This window comes from Opisthorchis viverrini, assembly GCF_000715545.1.
Source record: "Opisthorchis viverrini unplaced genomic scaffold opera_v5_53, whole genome shotgun sequence".
Lineage (NCBI taxonomy): Eukaryota > Metazoa > Platyhelminthes > Trematoda > Opisthorchiida > Opisthorchiidae > Opisthorchis > Opisthorchis viverrini.
In genome coordinates this window covers 1,718,864-1,744,006 of record NW_008751710.1, presented here as the reverse complement: position 1 = coordinate 1,744,006, position 25,143 = coordinate 1,718,864, and the positions used below count along the sequence as shown (strand labels likewise).

The following is a 25,143-nucleotide window of genomic DNA, read 5'->3' as shown; positions in this document are numbered from 1 at the left end:
GACTTTTACTCAGTTTTCGGAACTTCACCAGTGCTTGCGGGATGCTAATTGGTCTTACAGGTTTAGGAAAGAAAACAGTACGGCCGAATGTAAAATTAATGAATGAGGTTCCGTCGAGACTTAGAAATATAACCAAAACAAAACACGAACCAGTAGTAAATGGAGACCTCTTCCAAGAGACTCATTTGCTTAACCTTGTGAATGTATTTCATGTTCTGTAAAGTGGATGTAGTGAAAGGGCAGCGAATATTCCGGCACCAATATCAATGAACCCAAGTCCGTTGATCAGCAATAATTTTTGTCGCACGACTGAGCATTCGTAGTAGGAATGAAGCGTTTCAATCTCACGAAGCATGTTCAGTCTTCTTGACCAAACAGTTGAATTTGCAGATTGGTTGAGAATTATGCACATTTAGCATTTATAGACGTTATCTGTGATTTGGTCTTTGCTGGGAACCTTTCTTGATGATGGTAGTGAGTTTGGTTTTCTTAACTCTTACCAGTTGGACTCATATAATGCAAAGACCAAACTTTCTTCGAGATCCAGAAAGTTAAGTCTGGTGTCCTCTCAGAAGTCCCTGAAGTTTTTGTTGTTGTATTGAAATAACTCTTCATTTTCACCGCACAAATAATACTACAGAGGTTAGAAGTTTCCTGACCTAATGCGTCTAAAGTCAATAGTTTGACGAAGTGGCAAACGTTTGAAGCGAATGTCGTACGCAATTCTATGTTTGACTAGCCTGAGATGTGGCGCATGTGATCCAGAGTCCACACCGACGCGGTCCAGCTGCGTTAATAGGACAGGCTTCGATTACCGATTCGGACAGAGGAATGACCTCACCAGATATCTTGTCTTTACAGTACCGTTGCATATAGCCTAGCTGAACTTAAGTGTCCTTAAAGCTACCTACTCGTCATTTAACGAGACAATCTGTTTATCTGAACCAAAAGGCTGCTGGCGTCCGAAATGGCAATTGGGGCGCACGAACTTATCTACTGGTTTTACTGGCAGTAGTGAAGTTCCGTTTTTAATGGTGCATCTTTTCAATTTTGAAGGACATGCGTTCGTCCGACAAGAGGGAGCTGACTAGAGATTACTGACAGTGAGTTGATTCAGGGAACTGAATAGTGAGAGTGGTAGTTTGTCAGATGGCCATCGACCTTTTCACCGAGCTTGGAGATTCGCCTTTGAACTTTTGGATATTGGTTGAGGTGACTACAGTATCCGAGGGCGCACCGGTGGTGAGCACCCACCACGGTAGAGTTCACGGGTAGAGGTAGTTAAACAACCCACTGACCACATTGGTACTACTGGAATCCAGGCGAAAAGTCCCTTGACAGCAGTGGCACTCAGGGAATCAAAAGAGCGTGGGGGCCTGAGTTTCCGCTTATCCACCAAAGGCAGTCAGAGAAGCCTGATGTGGAAACCCGGATTCATATCGCATTAGCATCAAGCAAGTCTTTGGAGGGCACCTGGTACTAGAGTGTTTATACTTGTAACGTGGCTGCCAACCGCGAGTGAAACTAACGAAATGATTTCTTTGTTGAGAGACCCAGTTTGATCAATTTTACCGTTGAGCAAGCAGAGACTGCGTCGCACACCTGGGACGCCGTAGCATGGACAAATTTTATGAAAAAGACATTGCCATTGAAGTTCCACTGGAGGTTTTATAGATCAACTCCCTGTTTTAATATTTTGATCGAGGACGTACCTATAACGTTTGCACAACAGAGCGAAGCCTGAATGGCAGCAGTGAAAAGTTTATCAGCACCACCATGGTGGCCATTGAGTTCCACAGTCAATCTCATCCGTCCAAACCACCGGAGTTGACGTTTACTGTGAGCTGGTCCGGTGACACCATATGTTCACACTCTGAGTGTACTGCCTTAAAAACGAACACCGCACTATTGGACTGTGAGCGCTTCGCGCTAAATACTTAAGAATTTGCTGGTGTAACCGGACAGAAGGGGATTATTCAGCTGATGGATCTAAAAATTGTGAATCTTGACGCACTACCTGTTAAGGAATCTTGGGCCGTTTGACAGGTAAGACGCAAGTAATGCTGTGATAAATTGGCTATTGATCGCGTGCACAGGCGGCAAAATTTGTAACTTGTAAGCTATCTAACGCGTAGACAGCTTTTTTTTACATATGATTGTCGAATTTGAAGATCATAGCAACCTTCTGATTAGCAAACGAATGTAGGCTTTGTAAGTAGAATGCAAAAGATTGTCTCACTATCACAAAAATTACCCAGTGGTAGTTGTGTCGAGTGCTACAGGTAAACTCTTGAAATCACCTCTCTCACTATTCGGTTTTAATGTACTTATGAGAATCTGACGACGGCCAAAGTACATCAGCGATAACGGATACTCCCAACCCTACATAAGATATTTTACTCTGGCATGTTTCGTCCAGATCGAAGGAAATTTGATATAGCTCACTTTGCCTGGTTGATGAACGGTTCTAACCCGGGAAAGTCCTGGAGATGCATAGTTCTTAGTGTGGCTTCATCACTACAGCTATCGTCTGACGACAATTACTCTAAACAAATGTAATGCTTTACGCTGCGAATGAAGCATTTGGAACAGTAAAGCTTCTTTAGATTCAAGCAGGTCACTCTATCAAGTTTCACTTGCTATTTTTCATTGGTAATGACGGATGGTAAACAGGTATCTCATGTTAATTTATTAGTCTGATGAGTGTCTTCAATGTTAGAATGGTGAGGAGCTTCGAGTACACGACGTTATTGACAATATCTAAAGCCTTCTGTCCCTTTTTACATTGTCCGAACACTGTTAGAAGTCCCGCACAGACATAGAGCCCAGGGTCATCGTCAACATTTTCTGGTGCTCTTCCCGCTGAGAATATCTATTCCAGCACAAGAGGAGGCATCTAACCCAAGTCCAACAGTCGCATTCACATCCGGCTCCCAGTAGGCCTATCACTGGAGTGAAAGTAGACCGTCAGTGTCGAGAATATGAAAGGCACACATAAACAGAGAGCTTTGCCACTTACATCTCCAGACGCGAAACAAAGCGTAGTTGCTCGGTCTTATTATATCCTGTCATTCATGCTGTTGGTTAAAAACTTCAGTATTCCGGTTGGAAAACGGGTCTGTGTGCACCAAAGGATGCCGGTTAGCAAGTGATGAACCGCAAAACTCCAATTCGACTTGTAAGGCAGATTCAAACTCCGTACAAGAGTGATTGTGCGCATTAGGGAGATAAAGGTATGAGAGAGAGTAAACTCTCGGAAATTTCGTATATACAGACTAGTGATTTGGTTGGGCGGCCAAAAGGTTGCATGTGTATGCACATGAAGGATGAATACAAAAAAAGCGAGCAATTAATTCGCGGCTACTATTGGGTCAAGAGCCAAAACTTCAAAACGGCACATTTATCAAGTCTAAACCCGTACGATATGTCTAATTCAGACGCCGTCCTTTGTTATGGAACCCAAATTACCAGTTAGGTAACAATATTTTCTCATAGACACTGATCGTTTAGGGGTTACCAATACGTCCACCGTAATCTTTTGGAAATCTTCCATTCCAATTTAATCCAGTAACATTGATTTGCTCGACTTTGTACGAGAGGTTCATTGTGCACCATAATATTACATTTTATTCTGTATGCATTAGTTCGGACTCTCATTGGAAGAGTTGGAGGAGTACGAATCAGATGCTGGTCTTGGTAACGGGGGTCTCGGACGTCTTGCGGCATGCTTCCTTGACTCAATGGTGAACTTGAACTTGGCCGCCACGGGCTATGGAATACGTTACGATTACGGCGTGTTTGAGCAAAGAATTGTCAATGGTTGGCAAGTAAGGTCTTTTTACAAAGTTGTTATGCGGTTGTTGTTTAATTATTTTCACCTGTCTTCTTCCCGGACTGCTTGCTTTCCATGTCCATCTAACAAAAGGTCGAAGAGCCAGATGACTGGTTGCGCTACGGTAATCCGTGGGAGATAGCACGATTGGAGTTATCACAAAGTGTGAACTTCTACGGTCACGTGGAAATCGATTCCTTCGGACGCCGCCACTGGGTCGATTGTCAGACCCTTCACGCAGTTCCTTATGACACACCTGTCCCGGGCTACCTGACGAACACCTGCAATTCACTGCGTTTGTGGGCTGCTCGAGCCCCCAGAAACTTTGATTTTTCCATTTTCAACACTGGTGATTACATCAACGTAAGTATTCGCAAAAAGTGTACATTTATCCTTGCCTTTTAAAACACGTAATTAAATGATGAGAGCCACCAGACTCTCTTGGACGAAGGAACCCACAGTCGAACCTTATTTTCCAGAAAGTAGTTCACTCTCCGAACTTTTACCCAATGAAGGTAAATTTTTTTTTGACCAAGAGCTTATGTACAGTCCAACACATCTTATCTAGCCTTGTCTGTACTGACCAGAACAGAAAGTCTCACGTTTTCGAAGAAAAAAAGCACGTGACCACCCACAAGAGATCGTCGTCCGCTTACAGCATGCGACGAAACAGCTTTCACGGATACTGTTGATCACGTAATTTTCTATCTTAATCCTCGAAAAAAATCTCAGGAATTCATACCAGATGCGCGTCAGATAATACGTGAATTTTACCCTTAAAGAAAGATCCAATCGCATGTATTGTTTATGCGTGAAATGAATGCGCGAGTGTTCGTTGAACACCGATGACTCTCCTAGAGAATGAGTCAAAACCATGGCATTACCTTCTCCTTCATGGTGGAACAAAATGTTGCCAGAGATAAATGAATTCGTTATTTAAGAAGGCGCAGATATTTCTGTCCTAGAAGACTATGTAAAGCACCTGATAGTGTTAAATCTCACCCGCGTGTCGAGGCAGATTCATGGACTGACTCAACCGAGAAAGTACATGTTGGATTTTTATGGATCTTGTATTTCGATGATTGTTTAGAAATTACAAAAATTGGTCAATAGTTCTCCTGAACGGGCATATGTTTCTTAAGCTCTATACATCTGCTCCATTTGGCCGTCGTGGTACCTCACTGACTTACGCTACACATATTGTCTTCTCGGCTTGCCTTGGCTGACAGTGAGTCTTGTCCTTTCTACTGACTGGGTGCTCGGCGGGCTTTGATTCATGAAGCCGCCATATCTTTACTTCCTACGTGCGTGAAACACAAGTTACAATGCTTGTGAAAAAAGCAACCCAAGCGAATATGATATTTATCCAGCCCAACTTAATAAAGTTGAAGAAACACTGATTTGAATGTATGACTTTCTGACCGGGCTGATCTCGTTTGACGAAGCGGCGATATCGATTTTTCAGGTTGAGGGGAGTTTGAAATTTACGGAGCAGCCTGAAGCGTGTGCCTGTCTGAAACAGACGCTCATAATTTCTCAATTAGTAGATTTTTTATGTATTCTGGTCTGGAGGCACGTAAGAACAAGAAAGGACGAAGATAAATGTGGAATGGTAGGGGATCTTATGCATGAGAATGAAATCATATAGGGGCACTGACATAAGAAGGGACTTGAAATTCAGTTGCGGATACTGGTAGGGTCGAGATTCATTTAAGTCATAGCGCGTGTACGGACGTTGCAAAATTAGACAGACGCGTATTCCTGAGTGGGGCGGGATGAAGAACTTTTCAGGGCGAACTCATACGCATCCGTAGAGGAGGCCCCCTATGATAAGGCTGGAATCCAATCCGCACATAGGAATACTGGCGGAAGATCCGCAAGTTAGAACTGATCAGACTTCTTCACTATCAAGGATGACAACATTTATTTCACCGATGGAGTCCAGCGATGAGAACCAAACGAATGATAAGCGTGTCAACCTATCTTCCGTAAATCGGTAGCACTTTAACCTGCATGATGAACACGTTTCATCGCAGAGTACCTGTCAGGTGAAAAGTAACTCCAGAATTTTCGACAACATGGGAAGAACTAAGATGATAGTCGTTGGGGCCACAAAGAGAGGCATGTTTGGGGATAAGAACTGTTTAGGATTTTCTCTAGGACGTAGGAAGGATAAGGTTAGACGGACAAACCTTTTAGTGATGGGAAAGAGCTCGATTGCGCAGGTACATAATAGGTAGTCTTGGGATTTTGAATTCTAACAGGCAACGGATTACATCTGCTGTATTCATCATCATATACAGCAGCATTATCGATGTAAACACTGATTTTCAACTTCCGTACAAGCACAAAACTTATCTAATTATATTTAAAGCCTTGGATCGAAGAGAAGAGAAGAGTGGATGAGGCAGGGAAACGGCAGACTGGCTTGTGGCAGGCGTTTTGAAGTTCCTACACACTTCAGCGTCCAGTCGGACAATCTGGAAAGACAATGACAACACTTACGCCATTCACATCTATTAGCCGCCATTTTTCGCAATGTCTCCTGCCAAGCGCAAATAGGGTCACGGGGACGCCATCCTGAGAAGAGGACCGCAACAATAACGCTTAAACTTTTTGTAGTATCTTTCACACCCTCCTACCAAGTCACAAATCGTCCACCTCGCAGTGTGCGATACTTTGAAGGGGGCATGGGGAACAAAGCTCGTCTCGGTAGACGTTATTTAGGCATAAGTGACGAGTGACCGAACCATCACAATTGGTGGTGCTGGGTGTTCTTTTCGCAAACGAAGTACCTGCTACGCAGCAAAAAACCGTTTTCTATTTACCTCGCCGTGAACCCGCTGACTGCATCGGACATCAGCAATGAATCGGTTGCCAAAAAATTGAATACGCCTCACATCATCCGTCAGCATAGACCGTGTCTCGCTACCACACAACAATAAAGCCCTTACTAGAGCCTAGTGCGCGTAACCCTTGAAACGCAAAGATGTGCCGTTTTGAAACCATAAGTGACGTATATGAGCAAACGTGATTTGGACCTTTGAGTTTCGTGCACTTTCATGAATCCCTTTCCCTGTAAGATTCCCCACAACCTCCACTTCTTCATGTATTGCGAGTGGCATGTTCAGAGACTGCACGTCCTAAAATACAGCTATGTACTTTAAAGGTGCAAGGCACAAGTCGGAAGGTGTTATTATGCTGGCCAGTTAATTCAACAGGGCTTGTGTTTCGCCTTTGTTTTCGAAGATGAGGACGATGTCACCTGCGCACTCCAGATAGACAAGGTTCTCATCGGCAAAAAAATTTAACACTGGAGTTTTGAAGACAGCGGTAAAAGATAGTGGGTCAGGGAAAAAGACTAACGTAGTGCGAAAATTATGGTGTAATGAAACAATTTGTCACAACTCTGACAGCATCGCCGCTTTTACCATTGGATCTCTCATTTATGAGGTTTTTAATGAATTAAGTTTCACAAATTGCAAGATAAGCGTGGGAATAAGACAATGGCCACTGTTTTCTGTGGACGTTAAAGTTACTGCAAGTACAAACGTCTAACATGGCATCAGGTTTAGGTATCTGTTCGTAGTCGACGTTTAAACAAAAAACCGCTTGCTGATAGCTCAACATCATGCGTACTTGTCACATGGATGTATTAGACTGAATTTCAATGGGCTAAATTTAAACCCAAAGTTTGAAAACAGTAGAAGCAATGTTGAGAGGGGAAAGCTCTGACAGTAACTGAAGTGTGTGTGTGGGGGCGCACATTCCAAAGCGAATGGAGCGAACTGGCTTGGAAAATGAAAAGGATAGGTACCACCACTTCCGGATATAATTATCCTAGTGAAGGACAGAAAATAGTGAGTTGAGTGACCGTTGCATTTCTGAAGAGATCAGAAAGATTATTAAAGCACCAGGAGTTACGCGTCCACTGTTCTGATCACAAAGGACTTCCTTTGAAAGGGCACAATGAAAGAAACTAAAACCTAATCAAAGCAGAGGTGAACAACTGAATTGATTTCAATTTTCGTCATTACACCTTAAAAAGGCTATCTTGGTTAGTTGAAACTTAGGGCACTTCCAAAAATAAACTCACTGTACAACTTCCAGTATTTTATTCATGAACCAAAAACTGGCAGCACCCACTCCCACACTCTTTCAAATCTCTAGACTAGTTTTGGATGGAGTTGCCGGAACGATTGTCTTTGTAGTTTCTCTTCACCACTTGAGTGACATCGGAATTCAGAGGGGCTTAGATTACCAAACCATGTGAAGATTCTAGTGGTGTTATTGGGTTTGTCTTAGATTTACAGATACGCTTATCTTGTTGCGTAAGTTCATTGTAGGGATGCTGATCATTTCATTTTGTAGTGACCGCAGTGGGTTGGGGGCACTGTTCGCCAGTTCCAGAAAACTTTTTCTAATTCATCTTAGCGCAATTATACTAGTCAATTTTCTCCTTATAATTATAGGCTGTTTGCGATCGTAACGTGGCGGAGAATGTGTCCCGAGTGCTTTATCCAAACGACAACTGCTTCGAGGGTAAAGAGCTCCGATTGAAGCAGGAATACATGCTTGTGTCGGCTACCCTTCAGGATATCCTGCGACGTTTCCAGCTAATTGATGACAATGGACCACAGCGGATGGATTACAACCGCCTTCCAGACAAGGTTGCCATACAGCTGAATGACACACATCCATCTTTAGCCATCCCCGAACTGATGCGAATACTGGTTGATATCGCAGGTTTGGATTGGTACAAGGTAATTTAACTAATAATTGTACAGAATATATGAATAGTTTCTGCACAGAAACAAAACACAGACAGGTGATGTGGTTCCGAATCACCAGACTTACTCATCCGGAGAAGATAGGAGCTGTTAAGCGCAAAATTCCTGATGTGGCTGTACACTTCGTGGGTTGAAATTAGCTATTTTTTTTTGGAAAAATAACCTTCGACAGATAACTTACTGCCGTTCTCGATAAGGAGGTGTCCTTGTTCCAAACGGCACACCACATCAGCTTAGTGCACATTCAATCGTCTGTCGTATATTTTACAGCTTTTTGTGTTTCACAAGCTGGTTTCAAGTTTCTTAGATAAATTCAGATGTTCGGTGCACACTCTACACGTAAATATTAATCATAGTTTGACGAAAACCACACCAACTGCACAGAATGGCACAACCTGCCTCCTGTGGGTCATGCACCGGCCAATCGAACGTTTTATATAAAGTCAGGCTTATTTTGAAGGAAAGCCAGTCTCGCAAACAGATGTTTGTCAAACCCCGGAGAAGTTCTCTCGAGATTAACGAAGCCACATTGAAATCAGCATGTTTTATGACTTTTTGTCGAACCAGCAGTCGGCTTATTCAGATGACTGAGTAACTACTTGCGAACAGCTAGAATAGTCATCTGTTCTTACGGTTGACCAAACCAAAATCCTGGAATTTCGCTGACTGTTCACTGTTTGACACTGAAACGTCATCACTTCCTTGATGTTTTAGGATAGGAAAAAACGGCCAAGCTTGTCACAGCTGGTTACTATAACATTCAACCCAAAATCTGGGTGAATTGACCAGCGCATGGGTGTAAGTACAAGATTAATCGGTAAGAATGCGCAAATCCATCGATCTGGGTTAAAGTAAACGTTACGTGTATCGTTACATGATTGCTTAGTATGAATACACCCACTGTTACAAGTAGGCAGGAGGATAAGACATCACTGCAAGACTGGCACACACCTCCGTCCCATAGGATTCTTGGACGTGGAAGTTTTCAGAAGTAATTAGGATGAGCATGGGACCCCGTGGGACAAACAAACCGACCGAAGATGAAACGCAACCGTTTGTTACTCCTGAATTCGTCCGCTGGACGATTTGAACCGGCAACCCAAAAGCTTCACTCGAAGTCTTGATCTGAGCAGCCATACCCACATAGCGATGTGGTTTGTGAGCAGCTTGTCGTCAGATGATTTGAATACGAGTCGCATCTTTCTCTAGGACGATACATAGGGCGGTCACTTTGTCAAATCGGGTCCGTCACTGTGTAGATGTCACGCATATTTTGTACGATAACCTTGTGATTAGAAAGTGTTCTAAACTGAAACATGAGGTGGCATTTGTGCAGCACATTCAGTTGAAGAATATTATAAAGATGAGAGACATTGTCAGATATGGCCCGGTCGCGCCCTCAATGGCGCTCGTGCATCCAAGCTATTGCCTTCAATGCATATCTCCTTTTCCAACCAACCCCCTACCTAACAGCCCACTGACAGTGCTGGATTTATACACCAATTTATCAGCTCCTGCCTGCAATGCGCAGCTATCTACCCCTACCCCCCAATCCTCGGAGCGCCAGCTACAACCAGTGTACGACGAGTGCACGGTTATTACAGCTGACAATGATGATGATGATGATATCATAAACATCAGTTGGATCTTCCGTGAAAACCCCGTTGGTATGCAAATGAGTGTATTTGTCAAATAAGTAACATCTTCTTAAGGGAAATAAGTGTACCGTGCTCATTTTTAAACTAAAGTGACCCAACGCCAGAATAATAGCTCCGAATCCAGGGGCTTTTTGTTATTTTTTCCCCAGCTTTTTCCAACCAAACCCACGTCATTCCCGCTCGAACGGATCTTCCTCCAGGTTGTCTGGATTACTATGCCTAAACGAATTAGCGATTGAGCAGAGATTCGGCCTTTTAAATAAAGTTAATCTGTGTCACAAACCAAGAGTCACTGTTCAACTGCTTCACCCTCTTCTGGAATCGTGAGCAGTGTGCGTCTCGCTTCTAGCTTGATTCATATCCCCCACATCTCGGCTGTAGTGGAATAAAAGCATGAGTGCAAAGATTAGCCGGCCAGCATTGTGATGCACTTGTATTTGGACAGGATACAGCGCCACTCATGCTTCGGTCACGTTCTAATTGGCTCCCTAAGTGTTAGGTTTTAAATGGACAGTTTACGCAATTTGCCCTTCTCTCTCAGCTATTGGTAGTTTACTGAAAGCATGGAAAGATTGCGAATCCCCAGTGAAAGTGGTTGATCATCAACAAAGTATGCCATGGGCGAGAGTTAGCCCCTTGTGGTTCATCAGTAAAGTTGACTATCCTAGGCTACCTTCAATAACATTCTTGGTAGTTCACTTCGTACAGTTTCTAGTGGCTGATTTCTGCAAATGAACGGCTCTGAATGGAATTTACTTGGTGGCCGACAAAAGTCATGTTTCCACCGTGATATAACACTTGTCTGAGTCTACGTCGTCATTCAGTGGGAGAAGAAAGGAACAAATCGAAAAGCAAATGGACACAGTGGATACTATCGGCGTTTGACCAAGGTTCCCGCTAGCAAGGTTACCGTTAAAGATTCCCGAAGATTTAAAGGTTTTTGTTTTTCTTTCCTTTTTTTGCCGTTTTTGCTTGGAAGCAGCTTCTTACAGCTTAGTGGGCGATCTCACGGGAACATACGCAGTTTATAAGCCAGAAGTTCTACGAGTATATTGTCGCATGCCACACAACCGCAATCCTGTGGGCGCCTTCGAATAAGCTGGTGACCCCATCTTGGAAGCTTTGTTGAACTGAATATAAGCATTCATATTCTATCCATCGTATTGATAATGCCCGACTGGATTTTTAGTTTGTGATATCCAATCAAATAACCCGCTTAATGGGCACCTTATGATTTCTCAGGATCCTTAATCAACACATCCAAAAAATGTTTCTTGGTGCCATACTAACTGTAAGATTTAAAAGTTCAGATCCATATTCTTGTCACAGAAATCCGTGCTAAAGCTTAATGTTGCAAGATGCAGTGGACATGTGTTTTTTTTTGCATCGTTTTACCGTGTAGCGAAATATGAGATACATAGTTGGTCTTTTAATCTCACTGGTGCTACTTTTCACTGTATCAGTCCTGGGATATCGTCGTTCGCATATTTGCCTACACCAATCATACTATCCTCCCTGAGGCATTGGAACGCTGGCCTGTGGAAATGATGAAAAAGCTTCTGCCACGGCACATGGAAATTATTTACAAAGTCAATTATGATTTCCTAGAGGTGAGGCGCTCTGTAGATTGCAAACTCATTTTGGCTACAACTACCTTTATCTCCCTGGTCTTGTTGTCGATTTTTCACATCAGTGATGGTTTAAACTGCGATGTGTATTCACTGCACCGACAGACTGGAGATGTCCAATGATGTGATCACTTTTTCAGGTGTGGAATAATCCAACTGGAGTTGTTAGAACTACAAAACTCATGCGAACGATGGGCCAGCTTGCCCCCTCCCACGTATTTCCTCCTTAGTCGAACAAAAGGAGTTGATGGTGTGATAATACACTACCAATGTTCAATTTCAGCATAGCTGATAATCACAGTGAGGATGGTCATGATGCTAACGATGGGGACGATGATGGTCCTTCAGGTTATCCTCATCATCATCATCATCATCACCGTCATCACCATCATCATCACTACAGAAATTCCGAGACTCTTTACCTCATGTGTTGTCCGGATACTGACGACACGTTTAAACGTTCCAGTTTAGCCTTATTGATGATCACAGCAGTCTTCTGCGACCAGTAGCGATCAGATAGGATCGCATGGGTCTGCTTGTGGCCCACAGGTTTGAGTAATATTTATCAGTTAATATGTCACTTTGTGCTTCATAGAGTAGACCAGATGAGGCTTTATTCAAAGGCCTACTTTTTGATGACCAGATTGTTAGGTTTTATGCAACCCCACTGACACATGCCTACCAAGCGTTGCTTCAATTTACTTCACATCCGATATTTCGGGGTTCATGAGAAGCTTTTATCTTCCTCGCTAGGGTATGTTATTTTCCAATTAGCTCTGAAATAAATCGTCCGTCGGAGAATCGATAATATTAACCCACTAGCCAAAAGGGTCTCGCAGCAAACTCTAATATATTCACGTTTATCCCTTATATAATCTTCCATTCACTACGCCATGACGAACACAGGACGAGAGCCAATCGTACATAATCTCTACACCCGTGTGAGAATAACGTTCTTTCAGCCGAGCGTCTGTATTCGATTAAATGTCAAAATGGCCTTTATGCTACACGATATACATCCATAGTTTATGGCATATTTTTTGACGTCATTTATACATGGTTGTTGTTCTATCAGGATATTTCAGTGCTTTTACGAAGGAATGGGAACAAATATGGAGGAGCTGTATGTTGCCGTCTTTTGATCAGATGAGATCTGGTTTTCTACTCTGTCAAAAGGTGAACAAGTCCAACAGCTCTCTTAGTCCATAGAATATATAAATATATATGTATATATATGGTACACCTGAGCCAGGATGGTTTCTATATCGGTGAGTGGGTAGAATTTAGTAGTAAGGTGATGGGGGAAACTAGTGGGAATTTCAAAAAGAGTAGAAAGGGCGGTAGTGGACCAGCATTCGGTGCGCTTCTGAATTCGGTTCAGCTTATGCCACTAATCACAACTGTTCAATGTCTTTTGAGCCCCGCCCGGGACTTTTTCAGCTGTAGGAGGAAGCACGAGGGCTGCCAGGCTGCCCAAGCCTACTTAGGAGGAATCCAGATGCTAGGGTGTGGTTAGAACCATGAGCCTTCCGGTTAGGGAGATCGTGCCCTAAACACTGAATCAACTCAGGCTGGCATAAACCATTTGCCGACAGATGATGAGTGATCTGCTATTTGCCGTAAGGACGAAGTGACTAAGTGATGACTTGTGATGCTCTTCGAAGGAGGCTGTGAAAATGAGTTACAAATTTATTTCTAAGTGCGTCGGAGATGCAGGTATTGGGCACCCAAGTCAGGGGTGGAAATGAGAAACATCGCCCTCTGTGTCGCAGTTCACTGTACGGGACCCCGTTAATCTAACCTGCTTCTGATAAGGGTCCACTGCAGAATTGCGGTTTATTTGGTGGTTGAGAGCAATTTCAGAACCACCTAGACCCGTTTTTTGGACAATCGAACAGCGTAAATTGCTTCGTTTATTGCACACCATCTACACAAGCAAGTAGCTGGCTTCAAATCGTTTCAGCTAACCACGTTGAAATATTCAAAGTCGTCACAAAGCGAACAGCATGAGGATGAAATCTAGTGAGAATTTAAAGTGAAACACCTGCAGCGTGGGAGTCAAATATGGCTTATGAATGGTTGCCAGTTAATTCCAAGTTTCCAGTAACGGCAATTATTTCTGACTTGTTTGTAATGACTTGGGTCATAGTTTCAACAGAAATGTGCGTTACTGGTTACGCAGACCTAGTGAAATGGGGTAACTTACTGAAAGCTCACCCAGAGCATTTGATTGATGACCTGATCTGTGAGCAAACTACGAAACCCAACTTAGACGGTGAAACTTACTAACATTGACGATCAAACTCTTTTCGCCTTGTTTGAAGCTATGGATAGTAAAAGATGCCCTTATTATTGCTGCTAAGACATAAGTTCTTCCACAACGGGTGTTCAGTCTTGTTCGCTTTCATGACCAATCGGTTTTCTGCAGTTTGTGTTAGTTACTGCCCACCATGTGAACAAGTAGGCTCTGAGCATTGGTGAAATAAATTGCACAACGATACTCCTCTCTTTAGATGGTCTCGAAACGCTATCCAAAAGATTTGGAAAGACTTCGTCGCATGTCGATTATTGAAGAAGAGCCCGTGAAAGCTGTCAACACGGCCTTGTTATGTGTCATCGGATCACATGCAATTAACGGCGTCTCCGCCATTCATTCGGACATCATTCGTAATGAAACGTAAGTTGTTGTTCGAACCATCAACCGCAGTAGATAGGCACCATAGTAAGCAACATGCTACACCCCAGAAAAGCAATTTTTATCTAAAAGTGTGTTGATAGTGGGCTGGTTATATTAATCACCATCAGAAGCAGCATCAATGGACATTGCTTTTTCACTGTCCTACATATGTGAGTTATGTCTCACGTGAAAACTCAATTGTGAGAAGAATAAAATTTGAGAAAAACGAGGCCTAAAACAACTTGTTCATTTATTGTTCTGTGATAGTATATAAGTTGGAACTTTTAATCGAGCAAACCAGAAAGAAGAGTAATTCAAAGCTTGTTTGACCCGACGAGCCAGTCAACACGTGACTGTGTGGGGTATTCCGTGGCTGAAGGATAAGTGACGCTATATCTCGTCTGATTGCGAGTCAATCCCACTGCTGATCAGCCACTCATGGTCGAAGGGTATAGTTTTCCACTGTTAGCCAGAAGTCGCCCGATCAAAGAACACTAAAGATACGTGGGCTGCTCATTTCTAATGGTTCCAAACAAGAATAAAGCATCTGTATAGTGCTTATTGGGCTTCGGAATGAGTTTACTTCACTTGCATGACGAAATATCGATTGAAAATTCTCAAATATTTCCGCGCTGCCAACAGAGCATTCAGGTTACTGGCTGTCACTTTCTGCTCCTGGTTGTGCGCCGCACCGCTCTGAGCCGTGTGTTGACGCTCATGTAGTGCGATTCACCGAAATCCGTTCTGATGTGTGTCGTTAAACCGAAGACCCGTAACGGAACCCAAAAAACAGTGCTTCCTAGAATGCAGTTATTTAGGAAGCGATCGTTTACAGAGCAGAACCACCAGAACAACCTACGTGTTACTTGTGATCAGTAAAGTTATCTTCCTCTTTGCAATACATCCTTAAGTTGTTCAAGAAAAACCTTAGCCAAGCACCCAGATCACATGAAATCTAATTCTGCCGAATAATCGCTACCTTCCTAAAGCGATATTTTCGTTTATTTAGCTTCCTTTCAGTTTTCTTAGAATTCAGTGTTGTGATATCTGTCATGTTGGCTTCATTTTTTTCAAGCATAATGCAAATTAATCATTTTGGATAAAAAGCCGGTATTTAGAAATTGAAATTATCCATATGATGAGTATGAACCTCATGAGTGAAGCAAAATGTCACTTCCTTTAGTAAGTTTTATTCAGACCTACTGAATACGAAGGGGAAAGAGAGTTTTCGGCCAACCAAAAGGTGGTTAACGAAATTTCGATAGAAAACTTCCCATTGGAGTAGGGTGCCCTCGGTCTCTCCCAAGCAGTATCGCAGCTGTCCCGTGCTTCGACATATCACGTTGCGTCATATTCTGTCTTTATTAACCTTGTACTCGAACTCATAAGCAGTCTACTGATTTGGCGACATGTCACAGAACCGCTAGCAGCCTGTATTAGTGATATAGAATGCATTCATTGTAGCAGTTCCTTTTGGGACGTGAATCGGAAAACAGGAACTTTCTTCCCTTTGGTTTTGGTTGGTTTGCTCTACCAACGTGAGGAGGAATGGGGTTGGCAAATTGTGCATCTCTCAAATCGTCTTCACTAGACAGTCCCCCATGAAGATTTGGGTGCATTGTGCAAAAAGGATCTTTCAATCAAGTAATTTAACAAACACTGCGTATACCGCGTCTTCCATCTTCGATAGATTGTCAGATTTTGGTTTGTGTTCCTGTTTCTTCCGATAAACGCCTTTAGGTTTAAGGATTTTGCAGAGCTCTGGCCTCATAAATTCCAAAACAAAACAAACGGAATTACCCCGCGTCGCTGGTTGATGCTATGCAATCGCAAACTGGCCGATCTGATCTCGTCTAAGCTCGATGAAGATTGGATTACGGAGTTGAGCAAGTTGGCACAGCTAAAGGGACAGGCCGATTCCAAAGATTTTCTTGAGAAAGCCATGCAAGTAAGTTTTGGCAGATGGTTTTTTTTTGTATGATTCACGCACACATTTGTGCCGTCCAGTATGGAAAACTCATCAAGCGTTGAGCTGCAAGGGGCTTTCTCCAGATCAGGATCAAGTAAGAAATGAAACTTTTTATACACAAACAAGTGCTGATATACGCTGCGAACATCTAAAAAGTTCGTAAGAGATCAATGCACGAGTGTATCCCAATGGGTGAATGGACGCCCGAATATGTCCTGAACAGACAGCTAAAGATAAACATCAAAGTAGGTAGCCGCCACACAGGGGTTTCGCACTTGGCTTTGAACGACATCAGCTAGACTTCTCAGAATTTCTTAAGCTACACATTACGAACTTGGAACTTCAGTGAGGCTGGAATACTACCAGTAGTTAATTGTGCACGGAAAAAAGAAAAGACATGGGTCTACAAATAACTGAAGAATAATAAACTTTGGTTAGGAGTTCTGGGTTCAATTTGGCTTGGGTCCTGTTGAGATTTGGGAGACAAAAAACGACAAGATGTGATACGTGGCCCTAACCGGACAACATAGGTAAACTTTCAAAGGAGTTTTACAAATAGTCGGCTTTTGTCCAGATACAACACCAATGGGATCACTCATCATGTCGCTTGATCGTCATGTTCTTGAGGCCAGTCGTTGGTGGGATAAGATCAACGCGTGCGTTTCTGTTTTCCAACTCCGTGTACTTTCGTTTGTAATTGAGTGGCAAACAGCTCTTGCTGTCATCCAGGGCGGGGATACAACTGTCCAAAGCGATAGGAGATTTCAGTGTATCATCTTTGGTTGGATCTAGTTTGGGTTACCGGATTTCCCGTTTGTTTTCATCTGCATTTCATTTCTGGTTTGTATGAATTATGCTGTGTTCTGCTGTATTGAGTTTCATTGCATGGAACTCTGTAGTGCAGTATTCGGTCGAGTTTCATTTTGTGCTTTTTTTTCGCCCATGCATATGCAACTGATCCGTCTAAGCATTCTGAAGGGTAAAGCCTACAATGGTGCCAGAAGTGACTGTCTGTGACCACTGTTATACCGAACAAGTTCTCCAATGTCCAACACCAGATAACATCTAGGGTAAGTCTTTTGACTGACGCGAGTCGCCTGACCACATTGAAAGTTATGGGCCACAAATTGGGCACGCTCATGACCTCGGAACCACCAGTCTGGTTCATGGCCCAGTCTTATCCCCTCGGATTTACTCCACGTATGGGGCTTTCAGCTAAGTGTACGTGTGGTGCAGCACAAACTGCACTTGGCCTCACCTATCGTACATGGGGGTCTTTTCACCTAATGTTTGATGTGACAAGCCAATCCGGAACCGCTTAGACTACGATGCGGACCAGTGGGTAGCTGTGTCAGCTAGATTCGCGTGTGCCTCATTGTTCGGAATGTTGTTGAAATTCTGCTTTGGTGCAAATCTGTGCTGAGTCTGATGCGATGTTTCGTTTCAGTGGGAACTTTAAACCTTACGAGGTGTCATTATAAGTTCATACGGATATAGAAGAAATTTCGGTATCGTAATATCCTAGAACGTCATTCCGATGGCATCAAAATTACGGTCTCTGTGATGTACACCGGCTGTTTGGCTAACTGGATGACAGCGTGACCGACCCCATTTGCACCACACTCGATCCGTAGTCGATGGCAAAAATGTTTGAAAATGGTTGCTAACGATGTATGATATATCGGATTATAACGTTTCATCCCACTTTTCAGTGACTTGCCTTAAAGTTGCCACAAAAATTTTCTCCAGATTTTATTCGGAACTATGCCAAGTTTTCAATGTCTTGTCAGCCCGTGATTGGTTGCATAAAATGCTTTCACGAACAAATGAAAAACGTTCACTTGAGTTTGCCTCGTGAAACCAGTTGCAGAAAATGTAATGCCAAAATGTGTGGCTTAACAGCATGAATACACTCATGATTCTGATGTGCGGTCCAGTTTTCAACACTAACCTAAGCTTTGCTTTCCCTTGCTCTGCTTAACCCCATTAATCACCTATTTACTTCACTGCAACCGATCCCTACAACTGGATGAAATGCCGGAACGCAGTCGCTCACGATTGACACATGATGTCAAGGCTGACACAGCTGGCAATCCATTCTTGCTTTCAGCAATAAATACCGTAGGTGGATTGGCTACAAAGCCCAATATTTTTTGTCCTCCTTGTTTCTTTCATCGCTTATTTGTCCACTCTTCTCGATTCGGTTTCTCTCCCGAAAATATGCTTTCTCCTGTTGCCCAGTAGTATAACGATAGTCTTCCACAGGATGGGGTGTTATGCGTTATCTTTTAGCACTTACCCTTGGAAGTGCTGTTTCAGGTGATCCTTCAGCCTTCGGTGGAAAACTCGTCTCTGACGCCCTGAGACAATCAATCTCACATTTTCTCAAGCCACGGAAGTGATCGCCTTCGAATGGTCGAACCAGGACTGTCTCGAGATAGTAAAGAAATAAGCAGATTTGACAGGTGTTGGTAGATGCAGCTCCGTCACCCAGTACGCACCGCACATTATACCCGTTCATCAATAATCGACAGATTCAAAGGTGAATACACTGGCAGGAAGACAAATCAGCTATCAAAAGCGCCAACCGGAAACAGAGGCTTTTGCAGTCTACCCTAAGCAGTCATTTGCAGCTTTCTGTTTCTCTTCTTCCCTTACGCAATGCCCAAACCTGGAGGTCGTAAACTCTCCTGGTTAGAAAAACTGTTCTTCTCCCACCTGTTTAGCCCTAGTTCCTTTCTTCTCTTCCTATCCCTATACCAGCCTGACCCGCCTTGTCTGCTCACTTTGCTTATTACTAGCTACCATCATCGTTTCCTGTCAGTACTTAATGCTTCCAAACCAACTGGTTCAGATAATCTCTTCCTCATTTTCCTCCCTGGCTGTTCTCCTGAACTTGCCCCAACTATTTCCAAAGTGCGTTCGTTTATGCTTATCCACTGGTGTCTTTTCCTTCAGGATGGAAAGATTCACTTGTCCCTTGTATTCCCAAGATCGCCTCCCGCTGTGACTACAACAATCACGAAACCATCTCGATCACTCAGTTTTCTTCAAAGCTCTTGAATCAGTTATGATCAAACAACTCCACAATCTCGGAAAGAACGCTGTCTTGAATGGCGACCAGTATGGGTTCAGGCGTGGGTGATATTTTGGGTTTCGTGTCACCCGTTAAGCCTTCATCTCTGATCGCTTTCAGTAGAATAAGTGTGGCTGCTCAGAAACACCAAGAGCTTCTGATCAGGTCTGGTTTATGGACATTCTTGCCAAGCTACCCAGATACGGGCTGCAATAGGATATATCCAGTCGTGTTGGATGCTCCCCGTATAGCAATTTTGTTCCCGCTCAAATCGAGGACATCATCTCTCAGTGTTCCAATTCGTCCGCTGTCATATGAACAATCTCGTGTCTTCCGTAATGCCTCTTAAACATGCTATTCCAGAAGCTGTCAATCTACACTGCTTCTTGCTCCACTGATTCCGGTGCTTCAGCGCACTCCAACTCTACGTTTACCGGACAGGGGCCATCACTCTCCTGAACACTGACCTTGCCACCATACTGGGCTAGGAGTCGCTGAATTCAGAAATGCTCAGTCTTTTTAAATGCCTGCATGCCTTGACGTTCTGCGAAGATTTCACTCCTGATTTCAACCTGCTACCGGAATCTACTACCATTCCACATTCCTTGTCGACTTCTTGTACTGGTAACCTATCCTAGTCCCCAATGTCAATTTGCCACGCGAGCGTCTTGGACAGCTGAATCTTTTTTACGGGAAGGCAGCTATCTCACCGTGGTCTAAGTTCTTCGCTTCTTCAGCTTCCCTTACTATAGAACTATCTGGTGGGACTCTAACTCCTGCTTGATTCAGTTCAGCGTAAATTCGTCAACATCTCTTCACTGAATGACAACATTTGAACACCTTCTAACCATCAAAACACTGGTTCTCTTGCTTAATTCTAGCGCCACCACCGTGGAAAACGCTTCTGTCTCTGTCCACTTCTCACATTCTGATAACACACCATTGCTAAATCAGCTATCCCAATCAACTGACTAGTACACTTTGAAGAATTCGTCACTTCACCTCTTCTTTCTCCCAAGAAAATCGTGTCTTGGAACATTCTGGTACTCTCCCTCTTTCCTCCCTTGCTCTTTTAACCTGCGCTTAAAAGACACAGTGTCTATATCAACTCAACTTGAGGTGTACGTTATTTTTTGTCCTTGTTATCTATCGTTCTTCACAGGGGCTGTTTTATCATGAGCTGTTCCTTCCTATATAATTTGAATTTATGAATTTAAAAATTGCGTATGATTAGTCCTGAAATACCGGAGCAGCATTGTCGTACCTTATAACCGCTTGAAAATACTCCCAGAACATCCTTCAGACACCAACAGTCGAAAGCATATAACTTTCAGATATTGCCACCTAGCTTCACATTCGTATAGAGCAGGATGAAGGGCATTTCAGAAGATATGGGCCTGTGTTATTACGACTACCGCACATCCGAGTCACAGGACTTTCTCAGGTCGTAGAATTGCTATTCTGGTGCTATCGATGCGAGTTCCCACCTTGTCATCGGCCTGATCGTACAAGAAGTTATGGCGGTGGAGGTAGTTGAACATGACCGCACTGTGTGGTACGATCATTGGTACACGAAGCAACAGGCTGGCAGAAACCGTCATCGTTTTCGGGATAAGGTCGCTGCCAAATGTAGCTTCTAGACGTTTCGAGATATTAGCCGACATTAGTAGCACACAGGATTCCGGAAGTCCAAATATCTGGCGAAAGCTGCACACCTTGACCGTCTCTTAGTGTATGGCTCGAGGTCTGACCCATGGTGTAGCTGTAGAGCACCTGACATAATGAGCATGCACAAACGCTTAGATGTAAAACGGTGACTACTACTGTGTATTCCTTCAGTAGCACATTTTCTTTCTAACCGACGGCTTTAGAGGACTTTTTCGGTTGCATTGGAATAACAGACCGATATTTATACTAGAACGATCTTACCGTTTTCTCACTACCTTATTTCTAACTGAGTTATTAGCAAAGTTTCAGCTAGCCGATACTTGTGTCCTTTTCATGTAATGTTTCTGTGACGTTTCCACACCACAGCATCAAACGAATGAAGGTTGGTTTGTAAGAATAATTGATAAGCATTTGCTCATTTGGCCTGACATAGTTTTACAGACCGTACTGTACAATGATGCAAGAGGAAAGACCAGTCATGTCGAACGTACTGATGGCATCTGGTCGCGTCTTCACCGATCAAATGTCCTGATACGAAAATAAAACGTACGCACACTGGAAATTACCTTTTATTTGCAGGTCAAAATGTTCAACAAACGGCGCTTAGCCACACACATCAAAGAGGAATACGGCATTGAGGTTGACGTGAATTCCATTTTCGACGTCCAGGTAATTCAGCTTTAAGCTGTGTAATAACAGAGTTCTTCATTTTATTCTTATTTGCAATGTTCATCATAAGTGTACTCTCTGGGTGTTTGTTGTCCCGTTGTCATCCTTCCATTTTGTCTCAGTATTCAGCTGCATGTCTCAGTAGTGAGTGGAGAAGGATAACTACGTCTGGCAATGATGATATCTTCGATTTTCCCAGAATGTATGTAATCACCAGGTGAATACGTTCCTCGAATATATATATATATATGTATATATATATATATATATACGAGCCTCAAGGTTCCAATGAGTAACATCGAACTGGGACACGAATCTCCATCGAGTATCATTATCATGATCATCATCAGCGTTATTACCGTTAATGTCACGATCATCGACAGTACATCAGTTATTTCATTAGATAAGGTGCATTTTTTAAGCGATCACATCATGGCTAGCACAGCCAACTGACCTTGGTCAGCTGTATGCGTCAAATGAATGAGACGGTTAGCATCCATTTAGGCTTGACAGACTTTCCCGCAAGTTCACATATGCATAGACGTGGATTCACCTCGTTGTCAAATTCCGATAACGGATAACCGTCGTTTATGAAGCTGAGAACAGTGAACAAGAAATCAGATGTGGGACAACAGTATCCGTAAGTTTGCTTACAAAAATATCGGGTGAACCAAACCAAACCCAGAAACCACAAATGCCCAAATTCAACCTGCAGCAGAGCGTTGTGTTAGTTTTGTAAATATCTATCTACCGGAAGTGTCTTATTCTGAAGGTTGAGAAGCGAGCTTTACACCCAGCTGCCTGATGTTTTTTAAATAATACGCACCACATACCGTCTTTTCTTATTGTGAGTTTGCAATACACTACTTGGTCAATATCCAGAGACTGGGAATGACACGCTGGAGTATCTCGTGACTGGACCAATGAACAACAATGGCCAACGCCTTTTTTCCGTGTGTGCGTGTGTGGTTTAGTCTCGTAAAATGAACTCATGTGAGTAGTCATGGACGACTTAATAACTATCTCATTATCCAACAAAGAGACTTCAAATATTTTGTGATTACCTAAGTGTTGTATGGTGCTCAGTTCAATAGGGACCATCGTTTGGCACCAAAGGAGGTCCATGTTACTGTAAGAAAAACGCACCACCGTAGAACGAAGTAACAGCTTGCGGGGTTAGTTGTCGCCAAACGGAACTACTAGGTAGGTGTTCCGAAATTTCGGCTGATATCCACGGAGATTTAGTAACTAGCTTTACAGGAGCCAGGAGACGAATAATGAGCTGAAAAACATGTGTGAAGCTGCGTTAGAGACGACTGCGTTAAGAAAACAAACGCGAAAGGACTATCCTGACAAAAGTGACACTGCGATTTCCTTCACGGTCAAGCAGAAGAATACAGCTTTCAGCCAAATAGTGAGGGATCCGTCAAGATCCACTGCCTAAAATAAGTTGCGAACCACAAGAAGCAAACTCACGGAATGTTTGCGAAGGGTCAGAACATGGATGGCGAATGAAACAAAGTGAAGATTGCTATCTTCATAAAGAGATCTTTAGATCCTTGGAAGGTCTTTGAACCGAGAGCCCAATATCTTCAACTACTTCAATGAATCCGGATCGGCGAAATGCCAATAAAACTGACGATATTTTGGATGTGTGGGAGATAGTTCTCTCAAGGAACTACAAGTAGAAGTTTTTCAGTTGCCTGTAGAAATTATTGAATAGTTGAAAAAGGTATGAAAATGAATTTTTCTATTCAATCTGTTCAATATAGGAAGCTGAGATTGTTCGACATGATAAGAAAGGTGCTGGCTCAGTACCTTTTTTAAAAAGAAAAAGAGCCAGATTGAAGTCACCAACTGCCGTGGAATCAGTCTATCCCATACTGGTGGCGATATACGGATTTGCATACTAAGGAATAGGACAAATGCGGAAATTTCGGATGCAACTGTTCCAAGAAACAGTGTGAATTCCACAGAGGATAAACGATATTCATGAAATAGAAATCTCGCGAGAACAGGCAAACGCCGAATGTTCTATTCGTCGACTTCATGAAGACATTCGGTTCGGTGAACGGAGAAGCCTTGTGGATCGCCATTCGGAAGATGGGCTGTCTAAGTAAAATCCCTTACCTTGTCAAATCTGCACTTTAGAACGAAGCTGAACGTCTAGACTTACGAAACTAGGTCTGTAAACCTCAACATTGACACGGATAGAACAAAGCTGTGTTATGATGCGAATTTCGTTCAGCTCATACAAAGACTTCTTTCCGAAATTCAAAAGATAGTGCAGCTATTCGCCATTATTCGCTTTAACACGCCTTCTAGCTAAACGAATTTTAAGTGACTCGAATGTCTCTATGCTGTTGTTTGATGGCAGACTTAGGAGCGAAACGACGGCATCCAACAGCCTCATTTGCGGCTTAATTATAAATCATTGTGGAACGATTGTTTAGTGTCGACTTTTCTTAGGGGCAGAGACCTCTACCAAGCATAGAAGTGAGTGGTGTTGGGATAGACTGTTGCCCACATTCCTGCTATCTCGGCAGCGCCCTGACCACTGACAACCAGTCGGCAGAAAGTTTATCGAAAACTAAATTTGTGTTTGGGATACTTCAAAAATGTGTCTGGAACACTCATTACTTGTGATCGGACACAGAAACCGGATTGTTGAGGTTCTGGACACGGGACTTTGAGTCGCACATAGGCTTGACGGTCCCGAATAGCAAAGGAAAGAATTGGGTTCGGAAGTCTACGGTACTATTTGCGCGAAATTATGCCAATTACAGGACAAACCTCAATTGTTCACGGTCGTGACGTCAACACGTGCGCAAGTCTGTTACTGATCAACACAGCTAGGTGTCAATATCCGCAAACCAAACAACGGCGAGCGGAATGTTGGCTCGATGGTATGTGGGCCAGTCTCACTATTCTGATTTGCTGCGCGATAACACGGAGACGATTGCAGCGCGAGTCAGAACAGGCCCAGCAAATGGGTCACGAGCATCCATGGTTACGTAGGCCAATGAAGCATACGCACATCTAGTGTACGAATGTCGGAGGGAGGACCTTTCCGGCAAGGTGAATAGCGGGTACAGAGGCGTAAAAAATGTGGAGGTCGAAAGTACATGGGCGGAGTAATGGTCGGGGTAATCGTCATGGTGACGAGCTAGATTTAT

The 25,143-nt window shown here is 43.2% G+C and overlaps 1 protein-coding gene across 1 annotated transcript in view; it reads left to right on the top strand.

The window, feature by feature from the left end:
* The window catches only part of T265_03696 (hypothetical protein), a gene marked incomplete at both ends in the record, with an annotated part of 46,110 nt that overhangs the window by 5,438 nt on the left and 15,529 nt on the right, over window positions 1-25,143 (top strand). The window contains 7 exons of the mRNA XM_009168238.1: window positions 3,645-3,827; window positions 3,926-4,195; window positions 8,305-8,595; window positions 11,744-11,890; window positions 14,422-14,585; window positions 16,326-16,533; window positions 21,878-21,967. Coding sequence (XP_009166502.1) covers window positions 3,645-3,827; window positions 3,926-4,195; window positions 8,305-8,595; window positions 11,744-11,890; window positions 14,422-14,585; window positions 16,326-16,533; window positions 21,878-21,967 — 1,353 coding nt within the window. The remainder of the gene's footprint in view (window positions 1-3,644; window positions 3,828-3,925; window positions 4,196-8,304; window positions 8,596-11,743; window positions 11,891-14,421; window positions 14,586-16,325; window positions 16,534-21,877; window positions 21,968-25,143) is intronic.